The 15,199-nt window shown below is 23.9% G+C and overlaps 1 protein-coding gene across 1 annotated transcript in view; it reads right to left on the bottom strand.

Moving 5' to 3' along the window:
* Positions 1–2,388: 2,388 nt before the first annotated feature.
* Positions 2,389–15,199, bottom strand: part of LOC145835699 (epsin-2-like) — a 34,097-nt gene continuing 21,286 nt past the window's right edge. The window contains exons 7-12 of the mRNA XM_082943397.1: positions 12,746–12,832; positions 11,942–12,155; positions 9,292–9,429; positions 8,733–8,914; positions 3,620–3,846; positions 2,389–3,410 (exon numbers count right to left, since the gene is read on the bottom strand). Of these exons, the coding sequence (XP_082799523.1) occupies positions 3,065–3,410; positions 3,620–3,846; positions 8,733–8,914; positions 9,292–9,429; positions 11,942–12,155; positions 12,746–12,832 (1,194 nt within the window). The 3' untranslated portion in view covers positions 2,389–3,064. The remainder of the gene's footprint in view (positions 3,411–3,619; positions 3,847–8,732; positions 8,915–9,291; positions 9,430–11,941; positions 12,156–12,745; positions 12,833–15,199) is intronic.

Raw genomic sequence — 15,199 nt, 5'->3', positions numbered from 1 at the left:
AGTTAGAAGTGATTGGAATAGAAATGATCGGGTTAGAAGTGATCGGGTTAGAAGTGATCGGGTTAGAAGTGATCGGGTTAGAAGTGATCGTGTTAGAAGTGATCGGGTTAGAAATGATTAGGTTAGAAGTAATCGGGTTAGAAGTGATCGGGTTACAAGTGATCGGGTTAGAAGTGATCGGGTTAGAAATGATCGGGTTAGAAGTGATCTGGTTAGAAGTGATTGGGTTAGAAATGATCAGGTTAGAAATGATCGGGTTAGAAGTGATCGGGTTAGAAATGATCGGGTTAGAAATGATAGCAAGTTAGAAATGATAGTAAACCGTTATGTTTGTTTTATTTATTTTCATAAACCAAAAACACTTTTCACAAAAAGCGGTCCAAGTATAAACTCACAATTCCTTTATGTACCTTTAATTTATTTCAGATTTTAGTTCAGCCATGTAAGTTGTAAAAAAAACTTAAACCAGTTTTTTTATAATTTACATTTTCATATCAAAGTATGATGGTTTAAATTTTTAACTTGTTGTTTATATTCTAGAGTTTTACTTTAGGTTTATTACGATAGCTGGTGTATTAATTAACATAATAATAAAAGGATTCTTCCCACTAAAACATGTTTAATCTAAACAAAATGTTTTTTTTTAATTGTAGTTAGGAATTAGAACAAATTTTACTAGTTATAATTGCTTACAGTGAAGTTTCTAAAACTTCCTTAATGGTTAATTTAAGAAATAAATAAAACTTATGTCAAAATCTAACATTTTTAATATTGTAATTTTACAGTGGTGTAATTACAGTTTATTTCTTTAAAGTACAACATGTTTGTTTTAAGCTAATAAACTTTACTTACCTAAGAATAATGTTTAACAATTAAAATTACATGCATTTGAGTTAATACTTTGAAATCTTGTGTTTACTTGTTTTACTGATTGTAAGACTAAAGAAAACTGTTTTTTAATTATATTAATATAAAGAAATGTTTAATGTTTTCATTGAAGATAAATTGTAGTTTTTAGTCTTAGTAAATTTTAAAATATATTCAAGTGTAGAGGTTAAAATTACAATACAACTACTGTTCATTTATAGAAAACTCAGTATACTCTTTAAATTGAAAATAACTAATACCTTGTTTTTTTATATATACAAATATTTCTATAACTAGGTTTAGGTATTCTTAATACTACAGTAGTATTTGTTATTATTTACAAATTCAGTTTTAGGAAAATTTGGATTTTTAATGTTAACACTTTTTCGAATTAATGGTTTAAACTAAGATTTATACAACAATTAACAAGAGCTTATAAAAAAGAGTGTGTAGTGAAATAAGGGATGATTCAAACTATAGTCGAGTTTGAAGCCAAAACTGAAGCAAAACACCTGACTGCATTAAATCATTATTTTATTTATTGTGCAATGTTTGACTTGGGCACCAAAATATGAGCCACTTACTCTCTTTTGATAAAACTGTTGGATTTAGGGTAAGGCTTAGACTAAAGAAGGGTATGCGTTTGTATAAGAGTTAAAATATAAGGTATAGAAGAATAATAAAAAAGCTAATGAGTAAAAAAATGTATGTCTCTGAAACTTTGAAGCACAAAAGAAAAAACATTTTTTATTTATATTAAGTTTTAATAAAAGTTATACTATTAGAACATTTTTAAATTGCAAATAAATAACTAAATAAATTAAAAATTAATCAAAAACAAACAATTGTTGATATAAATTTGCTGCAAAAAGTTTATTAACCGACGAATTTAGAATTTCATAAAAAAAATTATTATTTAATCTTTTAATAAACATTTTGAAAACAAAATCCATCATTACCTTATAAATAGTAGTGTTATCGTAAAATAATCGAAAACACGTTCATTAAATAAAAGGGACGAAATTAAATACTGCAGAGTATAAGCTTCGAAAATTCATAATCAAATTATAAAATACATTTCCAAAATTATAACAATTGTTTAGAAAATAACGAAGGTCTGATATAAAATATTATTTTTTCAAGCATTTTGTTTTTATTAAAAAATTGTATCTTTTTTCAGTAAAATCGAGAAAAGAAAAGCTGCTTAAACTTTTCAACAACTGAAAAACTTAATAGTTTTTTTTAAGTCTTGAATAGCATTAATTTTGACATTTAAAAGTTTTTACGAGAAAAAATAATAAATTACAACGACAACCATGCACTAACAGTATAATTTGGTCGAAAATAAAATTAAAACTTCTGATGAATAAATATAACAATATAAATATACAACTCATATATAAATTGATAAAAATATACTTCATCTATTTTGAAAAGTTTTTTTTTTCTTCACAAACTTTGGTTTTTGGATTTTAATATTGTTTCGAAAAGTTTATTTTAATAATAGCTGAAATTAAAACAAATAGTTTTTTTTTAATAATTTTTCGTAAGTTATGGGTAGCAGCAAAAATTTTAACATTAATTTAATAACTATTTAGTTTAACCAATTATACTTCGCACAATTAAAACAAAGAAAAATCTTTCCCTTAATGGAATGCGTGTTATAAATCAAGCTATATAATATTTTTCAACTAAATAAATGCTTCTTAATACACAAAGGATAATAAGTCAACGTGATTTTTCAACAACAAAACTGAAGTATTATACAATTTGTTTTCTAACTTTTTTTTCTTTAATTTAAACAAAGAAGCAAATTTTCCACGAGTCAAAATATTTTTTTTCCAAAATAACAACTTGCAACTTTGAAAGTTTCAAAAAGTTTAAGTCTTTATAAAAAGTAGCTGTTGCTGTAAATAAGCAAATAAAACAAAAATACTTCAGCAAAAACTTGATGGTGATAAAAATCCACCAAGCATTTTTTAAATTAACAAAAAAATAAATGAAAATAAATAAATTTTCATGAAATTTTTTCACAAATTAGCAGAAAATGTTTCAGCAGAAAAAATAAAAAATCACTTTCTACGCAGGAATCTGAAGTAAATTCGCCAAAAAAAAATCCCCTGATAGAAAAAACAAAAACTCTTTCTTAGGAGAAAATTTCAACAGAAAAAGGGAAACTCCCAGAATCCAAACTTTTTCACATGAAGGGGTTGGTGCTTCCCCCTCCGTTACTTGGTTGGGGGTTTCCCCAAATACTCTGGTTGCCAGGCTGCTGGTTGCCACCCATCATCTGTGACGTCATGAAACCGCCCATCTGCTGCTGCTGCGCCATCATCGGAAACATCTGCTGTTGTGACGTCATAGTATTAGGTTGTTGTGACGTCATGAAGTTGTTTTGTTGTTGGGGAAACATCATCTGGTTCATGGTTGGCTGATTGTTGGTCGTCATGCCAACTTGGAAGGGGTTCGCTTGCTGCTGATTGGTTGTTGGGTTCATCATGGTCGTCATGGCCGGCTTGTTACTAACCACTTGGGGTTGTTGCCTGGTGATTTGTTAATTAATAACTACTTAATTCAAAACAGGGTGTTTAGATAAAGTCTACATTAAGATTAAGTACTTTTTTTAGTTGATTTATGAGGTAAGTTTTTTAAACTAAAACTTGAAAAAGTTATGTTGTCCTAGATGTCTTAATAACGTTGTTATTTCTATTTATACACATTTATTGGTAAAAATATTTATCCAATCACAAACCTAGTAACAAGCGAATCGAGGTTTACAAGCGACATCGCATCTCCCAAGAAATCCTCAACCTTCTTCTGATCACTAACTTTTTTATCCGGGGTTTTCCCTGGACTGAGTAAAACTTGTTCTTGCTGAGGGGTCATCAGTAAATCGTCCAATGGTGACGCTGAAGTTTGTACCGGGTTTGTTGATGGTGCTGATAAGGATGCAAATGGGTCGAATAATTCTTCCTGGGGCTAAAAAGTGAGGTTATGGTTATGAATGGTATAAAGTTCTATTAATTACAAGGTAAGTACAATAGTTTAGTCGAATAAATTATAAATTAATAACAAGAACAATATTTAATATATTTTATTGATAGCTGCGGAGAAAAAGTTAGTTCTTTTTACGACATGTTATTTTTATTATACTACAGTAAATGTGAGTTTGAACAAAAAAATTACTATTATTAGTGAGTAATACAAATAACTTACTTAACTGGGTTACTTATACTACCCATCTTAACCTTTCAAACTTGTCTTAAAGTATTTTTTTATTGTTGTAAGTTTACTAAGATTTTCTACACTTTTTTTAAAGTATTGTGGATACTTAGTTAAGTCCCTTAGGGAGAATTTTGGCTATCAAGGGGCAAAATCATTGCTGAGAAATTAACAAATAAAGTGGCCATATTTACTATAGGGAGAAGTTTTTTAGTTGTTATAAAGTGGATGACCGTGAAAATGAATTTAGGAAACTCTCATCAAAGTTTATGCATTTTGTCTTAAAGAAAATTTTTGGAATTAAATTTTAAAACACTTTAACTTAGAAACAATAAAAATATCCTTAATTATCTATATAAAACACTTGACTGTGTATATATATAGTTAAATAAGTTATTGGACTTAACTATAATATAAGTTTAATTTTTCCTTAACTTATTTTGTAAAAGCAGAACTATTCTATATCTTTTTAAATGTGATAAAACTAAACTTCTATAACTTTATTATTAAGGAAAGAAGGAAAAATAAAATCGATATTTTTACAACCCGAAGTGTGGTTGAATATTTCCTGCACACAAATTCTTAACATTCTACAGTTCATTTTTATAAATGATTTTGAAATTTACAAGTTTTAAGTGAAATTATTTTGAAAACTTATTTAAATAGACTGATTCTGTGCCTAATTAAAAAAAAAAATAAAACAAAATAATCAACTAATAAGTGTAAATATATGCTATAAATGTTTGCTTATTAGTATAATTATTTTTTTTTTTGATTAAAATTATAATTTATATTTTCAAAACTATTTAAACTGTTAAAATGAGCTTTATTAACAAATCAATTAAACTTAAAAAGTTGTTTTAAACATTACTTATAGATATCATATAATATATGATTATAGGTGAATTTAACATATATCTGTATAATCAAGTTTAGAACAGTTTGAAGCTAAATTTAAAAATACAGATTATATTAATATAAAGCACGTTTTAGCTTTTTAAATGGAAGTTATTAAACTTTAATGACTAAAAAAGACGTTAAGAAGTAGCTAGTACTTTGTAATTAAACTTTGCTGTGTCTATGTTCAAAGTTTGTTATAAAAAGTTCATTTAAACGAACTAGTATAATGATACTTAAAACAATAAATAAATTTTAGTACGAAATGTTCAATTTTATTTTGTAAAACTCTAAAACTTTATTAAACTATAGCATTAAATATAATTAGATAAAGATTATAAAAATAATTTTAAAAAGTTACATTTAGTAACTTTTAAACGGAATAAGATAAACTTTTTTAAAACTTACAAAGTATTAGTTGTTTTTGTTTTACTACTATATTAGAAATACAAACACCATAAAATAAAACATCTTAAAAAATTAGTTTTTGAATAAAAGTTGAACGAACCACTTAAAAGTTGTTTGCGTTCAATGTTTATTTTATTACAAATTCTATTGAGAAAAACTTTTACATAAGTAAACAATTCTGTTTACTATCAAACTTTCTTTGATTTTTAATTTTTATCATGTTTTTATAATTTTTTTTTTCCAATTTGTAAATGACTTGTATTACAAAGTTGTATTTAACAAACAAGTTAGAAGTTAAGTACCAAGCATTTGAATATTATTTTCATTTTGTTTTAAGTAATAACAACATTTTTTTCTACGAAATATAATATTAAATCAACTAAAGATAAAAAACATGTAGATAGTATTGCAAAAACCATCACAAATAAGGTAAATATTTTTGTAAAAAAATAAATACTTTAAAGTAGTTCTATGGTCGCTTTTAAAATGTTTATTTTTTAACTATATGGCTAATTAACCAAACTATTCTGAAAAAAAAAATTTAACTTATGTTCTAAAACTTAAACGTTATAAATTTTACTAATTTGTACCAAATGAAGGCATTGGAAATTAAATAATTTTGTAAATTTCTAGGAAAATTTGCAAATTTTTTTCTGACTTTAAAACATTTTTAATTAACTTTTACCATTTGAAGGCTTTGGAAAATAAGGAATTTTGTAAACTTAAACTGAAAAAATCTGACTTTGTTTTTAATTTTATCAAATTTCTTGACTTTTCCTGATTTACTTTTAAAACTCCCCATTTTTTCCTGACTTTTGTCTTTTTTTCCTGATTTCCTGACCATGTGTCAACCTTGTATAACATTAAAAATAACTTTATGAGTACTTAAGTTACACTTAATATGATTTTAAACCTTTTAGTACAAAGCAAAATAAACTATAAAAGAAACTAGAAAATGAAAATAGTTTAGTTTGCAAAATGTAAATAACACATTACATGAGATCAAAACAAGTTAAAACTAAATTCATATGATCTGAAAAATTTGCAACTTTGCAATACTAATACTTTTTTTAAAATGTATAAACAACTAAGTTATTTGTACACTTATAAACTTTAGAATTGGTTTATAAATAATTTAATGTAAGAATATTAATAAAGTTGTTGCCAAAATCACTTAAATTCTTTTTAAAACTAAAACTATAGTATTGTTTTTCAAAAGCAATCTTTGCAAACCTTTATTATTTTATAAATAAACTTGAAATATAAGACAACACACTTGAACAGCATTAAAATTTAAACAGATAAAATCAATAAGTTAACTTGAGCTTTTTATACTTGAGAAAACTTTCTAATTTTTCACTCATGGAGTTATTTCTATACAATAGCTTCAATAAAGCTTTTAAAAACTATATAGTTTTCAACTAATTTAAAATAACGAAAACTAAAAACAAGTAAGGGTGCTTATAAAACTTCTTTAAAATGTATGAAAAATAAATAAAAAATACTAAATATATTAAAATCTAAATGTAATAAAAATCAGACTAGAAATATTTATTTGAAATAAAACAAACAATAAACATTTTGGAAATGTTTAGATATCTTGTAAATTTATTAAAAATGTGTAAAACTGTTTTTTACAACTTTTTCTTTTCTTAAATGATGAAGACTTGTTATAATTAAAAATATTTTATATCTTTGTTTCAACAATGTATGTTTAAGAAAAAATATTGATTTTTGAGTTTCAACCAAAAGTTCTCTAAAACACATATTTTTCACTAAAAAATTTAGCAAAATGTTATTAAACTTTTTTATTACCTATATAGGTTTCTTTTTTTTTTTTAATTAGCTTACAAACATAATACAAAACTGAATTGTTTGTTAATTGAAATATTCTATGTAGATCTATCAATGACAACAAAATTTCAGAAGTTTTTATGCATGAATTATTATAAGATTAATTGCTTGTAGATTTATTTTACACTCATATTTTCTTAATAGTTGAGTTTATATTTTTTTAAAGATAGAATTTAGTTAGCACTTTAATCTAGTAACTACTACAAAAATAAATTTTAACCAATAGTTTATAAGATATTTTAAATATATTGTTTTTTAATGTACTTAAACTTTGTGGAAAATTATATTTCTATATAAAATATTTAACTTTTTTTGTTTATCTTAAACAGGAACTGCTGAGTCAGTTTATCAACTGGCCTCAGCAATTTTTTGCGTCAGGAACTATGTCGAATAACAACTTAAAAAAATAACCTACTCTAAAAGTATCATATAAACCAATGAACTACAAAATTAAATAAAACTATTTAAAGTATTAAAATATTTAATCTATAATATAAAAAGTATGATCAATAACTTTAAAGCTTACAAAAGTTTAAAAAATATTTTAAAATTAATATTTAAGATAAGATTGATTACACAGTAATATCAATCCATATACAACTAACAAACTTATTAAATAAATGACAGAAAACATCTAAAAACTATTTTAAATTGACTTGAAGTAAGCAGACGTTACAAACTTTGTTTCTGAACTTTGTAAATTTTTTATATTGTGGTTATAGCCAATTGTGGTAGAGTGGAATTTTTTTACCACAGATAAAAACAAATAGTTTAAAAAACTTCTTTACGAAAAAATTTCACTATTTAACAGCAGTTTTAAATTTAATAGTATGTTCAATTACTTTAAAATATTAATAACCATTACAACAAATTTTAGGATTTGTTATATTCATATTTTAGAAATTTTTTCAGGCTACAAGTTTAAAACAAATTTTATAGGTTTTTTGAAAGACGCACACTAACCTTTTTATTTAAAATAAATTATTTTAAATACTATCAAATGAAGAATTCAAATTTGAATATAAGTTTTTTATAGAAGAAAAAATACAATTCTTCAGTTAACGAGGTAGAAGAAAGGTTTTATTTTTGGTACAAATTTATAATGAAAGTTTCAAGTCCGTGCAAAAACTTTATATCATTTTTCAAATAAAATGTTGATTTCATAAAACATAAACTATCTCACTTTTTTAACTGCAAAATTAACACTAATGTTGAATAACAGAGAGTAATAATATATGTAAAAAAAAGTTAATGCATTTACACAATAAAAATTTATTTTTAAAGTAAATATTACTTAAATATTTCAATAATCTAAATTACATTAACGGTAATAGCAGCTTGTTGCTAATAACAGCTTATTTATAAGCTTTGTTAAACAATTTATAATAAAATATTTTTTAAATCACACCTACACTATTAGCAGCTTAACAACGCATTGATATTAAAAATATTTTATAAAAGTTCAAATTAATCATTTTTCAAACCTTAGTAACACTAGTAGCAGCTTGTTGTGGTGTGGGGCTTGGGCCCCATGGATCATTTTGTACTTGTTGTTGCGGTTGAAATAGATCATTAGATTGCTGTGACTGAAACGGGTCATTTTGTTGAATTTGCTGGGTTTGTGGCTGAACTGGCGTGGTTGACCATGGATCGTTTGAGGGTCCGCCTTTATAAATGCTCAGTAGTTAATATTATTATCAAGTTACTTGCGTTGTTTAACACAATGTTTTGTTTATAAATTCGCCACATTTTTAGGCAAAAAATTGTCTATAATGACTACAAACCAGGGTTTACCAAAGTGGGCGATTGTGGCTACATAAGGGGACTACAACTAGTAAGAGCCGGAAATTATTAGTAGAGAAGAACGATTTATTTAAACTTTTGCCAAGTGGATAATTATGAAAATGAGTTTGAAAAAGCTGCTATAGAATAACCTAAGTTTTAAAAAAAAACTTTAGTAAATAAAGTTTTTTGTTATTCAAAATTTTAAATGTTATTATGATTTCAATTTTATTTCTAAAATTGTCAACACAGTTTACAAACCGAGAATATTAGCAACATTGGAAGTTCCATTAGAAGGAGCAGCACCCCACGCTGTATTTGTTTTGGTGTTTCCCCAAGGGTCGTTACTAGCAACGTCGTTTGTGAGCGAGAACAAATCATCTGTTGCGCTGGTTGTAGCTGTATAATATAATATTAATATAATTTATAATATAATAGCAAATATATTAATATATAATATTAGTTAACTTTGTTTCAATTTATCATAACAGTAGATAATGAAAATAAAGCATCTGTTGAAGAAAATGTAGCTATGTAAAAAAAAATGTTTAAATATACTGGAGAATTATTTAAAAATAAAAATAAATCATATGTTGCTGGTTGCTGTAATATAAGTGAATGTATATTTTTTATTTAGATTAAATTATCATTTGAAAGTGAAAACAATTCATCAGCTGCACTGGCAGTTGCTAAATATCGAACATATTACAAATACATTTTATTTTTAACTTATTTATTTCTTAATTTAGTTCATCAATACTAACAACTTACTTATTTTAGTTTATAAAAAATAAAATTGCAGTGAATTTATAAACATGCATAAAGTAAAAATTTAATTCATTCGCTGAAAATAATAAGATATTACTATTTTGTTTGTAACAAATTTGAATAGTTTAATTTATTAAACATAAATTTGCAGTATATTTATTCACATAAATAACGCATAATATAAATAATTTCAAATATCATTATTATAAGTAAATAACTAGTTGATGATAACTATTTATATTAAAACTTGTAACTGTAACTGAATGGTTATTCACAACAGTGCTAGTAGCAGTAAAAAATTTATCTCAGTAATTTGAGTTTAATCTAAGAAATCAGATATCAAAAAAAAAATTTAATTCTAACTAAAAACTTTTTTATTTTTATTTTATCTTTTAAGATGAGGTGCTTGGGGTAAAACTGCTTTTTCTATTGCAGTGAAGTTTAAAGACAATAAATAATTAAATAATTACAAAAAATATATAACATAGACTAGGAAAATTTTTGTCAATTTATATTTGAATTTTATTTTGGTCTAATCAAACAAAGTTAACAGTTTCCGAAATTACAAAAAACTTTATACAAATGTAATGTGACAGTGTAGCAGTAGATAAAAGGTTACAGCTTTGTTGAAAATACTTTAAAAATCGATTTATACCAGAGTTTTACAGAAACTGAATATTTTCTTCTGTATTTTGTAAAACTTTTTTTACAATTCTTGTTGTATGTTTTAGTGTGATACTTGATAAGAAATTATAAATCGACTAAACAAAATTTTAATTGAAAATGTACATAGATCAAAAAAGTTTTAATTTACTTCAACGGAAGCTATTTAAAATTATTATCAAAAATATAAAATTAAATTAAAATTACAGTTAGTATAATAAAACTAGACATATATTATTTCAATTTAATTATGTTTAATAGATTTTTTTTAGACTTTTACTTAACTTAATCAATTCGAGGATAATTTGATTTTCGATATTTAAACAACACAATATCTGCTCTAACAATCTTATCTCAAAAATTTTTCTTCACAAAAATAAATTTTAATCGAGTTTTGTAACATTAATGTTAGCTATTCTTAGATACATCGACGTTTTAGCGAGATAAATTTAATTTAATTTTTTATTTATTCCTACTGATTGAATTACAAAATAGGCAATTTGGTATTTTTGAATTATTTTTGTGTTTAAACTAATTACATTAAGAACAGAGATACAAATATTTAATTCATTTAACTTACAACATAACTAAAAACAACTTACTTGAAAAATTCAAGAAATATTAATTTAAAAGTAAAATTGATACTTTAATTTAATTTGTCTCTTCAAATAAGTTTAATGTTAAAGAGATACAGTAGAAAGAGCTAATAAAACCTATAAATAATTCATATAATTTTTAGTTTTGTTAAAAGAATACAAAAAAGATAAAAGAAACTTAAACCAAATGTGCTTTAGGTTAGAGATTAAATTAAAACATTTTGTTTCGATCTCTTACAAGCTAAAAACTTTTGAAAACTCTCTGAAACTCGAAAGTTTTTTTAATTTTATCACGTTGATTCAAAATGGTATAATAAATTTTTATTAAAAAAACTATATTGAACTTCTAGTTAACCCTTAAAAAATTTCTTAAAACTTATAGAGAATGTTGTTGTGTTTAATTTTTGGATGCACGAATCATACTAGAACAAATTTTATAGACTACTTTTAACATCATAAAAAGAGAATTTTGTAGTTTATGAAAGGTTATAATAAATATTTATAGTTAGTTGTTAACTTAAGTTTCAGTAAATGGTTCATTAAAACTTCTTCAGTCGATAAACTGGATGTAAATATATTATAAAACTTTATTATATTACAAGCAGACCATCATTCAAATATTTTGTTTTTTATCCAATGTCCGAAACAAGTTTGAAAACTACAACAATGTTTTCAAAATAGTGAGTACTACATTATTACATTACTACGTTTAAAAAATTATGATAAAATAAAAGTAAAATAAACAAATAAAAAAGTTTCGAAAAATAAATAAAAAAAATAGTGAAAGAAGTGCTTCCATTGGCACATCATTAATATTAAAATAGAAACTAATACAAAAACCTACAACAAAACAATTTTTACATTAAATACATAATAAACCTTACCTGTAGTGGGTGCAGGAGTACTTCCCCAGGGATCATTGCTAGCCGCTTGTTGTTGTTGAGAAGATTGTTGCGGAGACTGAAGCGTCTTGGCCGCCATGGACAGATCAACCAGGTTCTTTGATTGGCTGACGGTTGGCGTGGCTTGCTTGTGATTGGATAGTTTCTCAGATTCCGACAGGGCCATCTGCAGTCTGACCTGGTCGCTCTCCTGTTTCTGTTGTGACGTCATAATTAGTATAAAATAATTTATTTGTTTTTATGAACAGCTAATCAACTTAACACGGGTATGTTATTACACATTACTAAAAACAGTCTTTGATATTAAAAAAAGTAAATAAAAAAAGTATACTTAAAAAAACTGAATAAAAAACTTGTAGTTGTAGTCAAATGTAGTAAACAACATTTGACTACGTATTAAAAATGCAGCTGCAACCAATTGATTTCAAATAATGTTAAATATGATAAACCTTGTTTGTGATTTTATACTTTATTGAACACAAAGCAAATTTAAATTACTTCAAAAAAAATGGTAGTCAATAAAGATATATTTACGTATAATTAGCTTATTATTAGTTTGAAAACTTTATTGTTACAAAAACTTTTGATCTAACTTTAATGGTTTTGTATCGTAAGTTTTTAAGTTTAAATTTGGGTGAATATTTACTAACTACTAAAATTTTGGTTTATGTAAATTAAAAAAAATAATTTAAAACTTTTTTATCTTTTTCAGCTTCCTCTTTACTCATAGTCAATGCTAATTGTAGTTGTAAATAATAAAAATAATAAATATAAAATAAATCAAACTTTTTTATCTTTTTCAGCTTCTTCTTTAGACATGGTCAATGCTAACTGAAGTTGTAATTCTTCTTCGGTAGCAGTCGATGGTCGTGCCTTTATATAATAAATTAAAATTAAACACCTACAATATAACAACATCAAAATACTTTTACTACTTTTAATTTTATTAGGTAATTGAAAAATAATAATTGTTTTGGACATATAACAGCATATACACAATTTATATCATTTTTAAGTTAAATGAAGAATATATAGTTATAACACAAACAGTTCAGCTAAAGTAAAGAGTGTTTTTTAAACTTATTTTATAAATTCGATTTATTTAATTAAAAAAGTAAATAACCAGGTGTTAACGTTAAAGCAACTTAAACCAGAGCAACAATTATTTTAAAACATTATTTAAACACATTTTAGAACAAAGATTTTTCTGTTTCTTTAATATCGACAATATTTTACTTTCTCATTAACAAAACATTATATTGATGTTCTTTTTGGATAAGTTCCAAAATAATTAAAAACAAAAAAAAATTGGCATAAGACTAATGGATAAATACTTCCAAAGTTTAAATTTTATTGATAATTGTTTCTCGAAGTAGTTTTAAAAACTTCATAAAATAGAATTTATTGCTTATATTTTGTTTACGCTGCATAATAAAGATTTAAAATAATTTCACAGACAAATTGATAAAACAACTTTTAACATGTTGTAAGGTTTTTCACGATGTTTTAGTAAAGTGTTTAGTTTTTTAGAATAACAATTATAGACTGAAATATATAGACTGTAATAGTACACTAAATATGGAAAATAGTGTGGTTTTAATTACAACTTAAAAACAGAAAAAAATACATATTGAAATTAAATTTCACTAAAAGCTTTAATATAAATAGTGTTACAAAAAAATTTTTTTTTAATTGTTTAAGAAAAGTTTTAAATACATATAAAACTACACAAGTTTTAAGTTGTAATGAAAAGTTACAATGAACATTATATTTCTCATAAAAAGCACTAAACTGCCTATGACTAACACTTTTAAAAGTAATCTTAATTAAAAACTGATTAATTTTTTTAAAGTACAAAAAACTTAGTCACAGAAACTTCAAAAATGACAATAAAGTTTGTAATAGAAGCTAATTAGCAAAAATAGGTAGTAAAAATAGATAAAAAATCAATAAATTTCTGATAGGTAAAATCGTTAGTGAAACCAAAGTGTATCAATGTATTCTATAAAATGTTGTACATTATGTTAGATAAAAATAGTTCAACAAAATAGTTTGAAAACACAGCATAACTAAATATTAGTTTTTTTTTATTATTCAGCTTCAACTTATAATACACTTCATATTTTTATTAAATATTTAATACTAATAAATATTTTAACTATTATAATTATATAATGTACAATATTAATAAATTATTTATATTTCATAATATATAAATAATACAAAAATAATGTCACATGGTTATTTGGTAAACAGCTATTTCAATTAAAAAACTACAAGTTTTACTGTTTCAAGTAATAGTAGTAAACTAAGAAAAACCTGTTAGTTTCATTAATAATTTGATTTTAGACTTATAACTTAGTTCATAAATTTATTAATTAACATAATAAAAATAACACTGTTTAATTATTTCAAGTTTTAAACTTATATAGCTTGTTGGTTAGTTTATTTATTAACATTACCATAACCATTACCATTCACTTCATAAACTTAATAATAAACAGAACAAAAACAATATCATGTAGCTAATTCAAGTTTTAAACTTAAATATTTTGTTAGTTTTTATAAAATTATAATTCACTGCAAATATATTTCTTACCATCAAAGCTAATTTTCTTATAACCGCTTGTGAAAAACTTATCTAGATTTCAGGTTTTAATAAATATAAACATTCTTTTGTATACAAAATAAACTAGTTGAAAATGTTATAAATAGTAAACTTTTTCAAATATGTCCTTAAAGTTTTACATTAGGACAATAAAACGTAGTAATTTAAATAATTAAAATAAAATATATACATTGGCTAAAGTATAATCTTATATCTTGTATTTTTCAAAACATTCGGCCAGGAATGAGTTTTATAACTTTTCGTGATGTACTGCATAATAACTATTTTTTAGTTTCAAGACTTTTTTTTCAAAAAAACACACACTGAACATATGCAGTAATACTTTGTCGAATTTAAACTTTGCTACGATTAAAGTTTCACTGATAAACTACTTTTGAATCATATTAATCAAATCATGTTATGACTGATAACCTTTTGGTAGTTTTTAATTAATATATTTTGTTATAAAATAGAAAAAATATTTAAAACGTATCTTAAGTTATCAGTTTACTTCAGTAAAAATTTTATAAGTAATTTAGAACCAACAAATTTCATTTTTATCGTAGAAAAATCAGTTCTGTGTTTACAAATATATTAAATTGCCAAAATATTTCTATTTATATTTTATATTT

The sequence above is a fragment of the Thalia democratica genome, chromosome 5 (genome assembly GCF_965202585.1).
Source record: "Thalia democratica chromosome 5, ktThaDemo2.hap1.1, whole genome shotgun sequence".
In the NCBI taxonomy this organism is placed as follows: domain Eukaryota; kingdom Metazoa; phylum Chordata; class Thaliacea; order Salpida; family Salpidae; genus Thalia; species Thalia democratica.
This window is presented reverse-complemented; position numbering and strand designations above follow the sequence as displayed.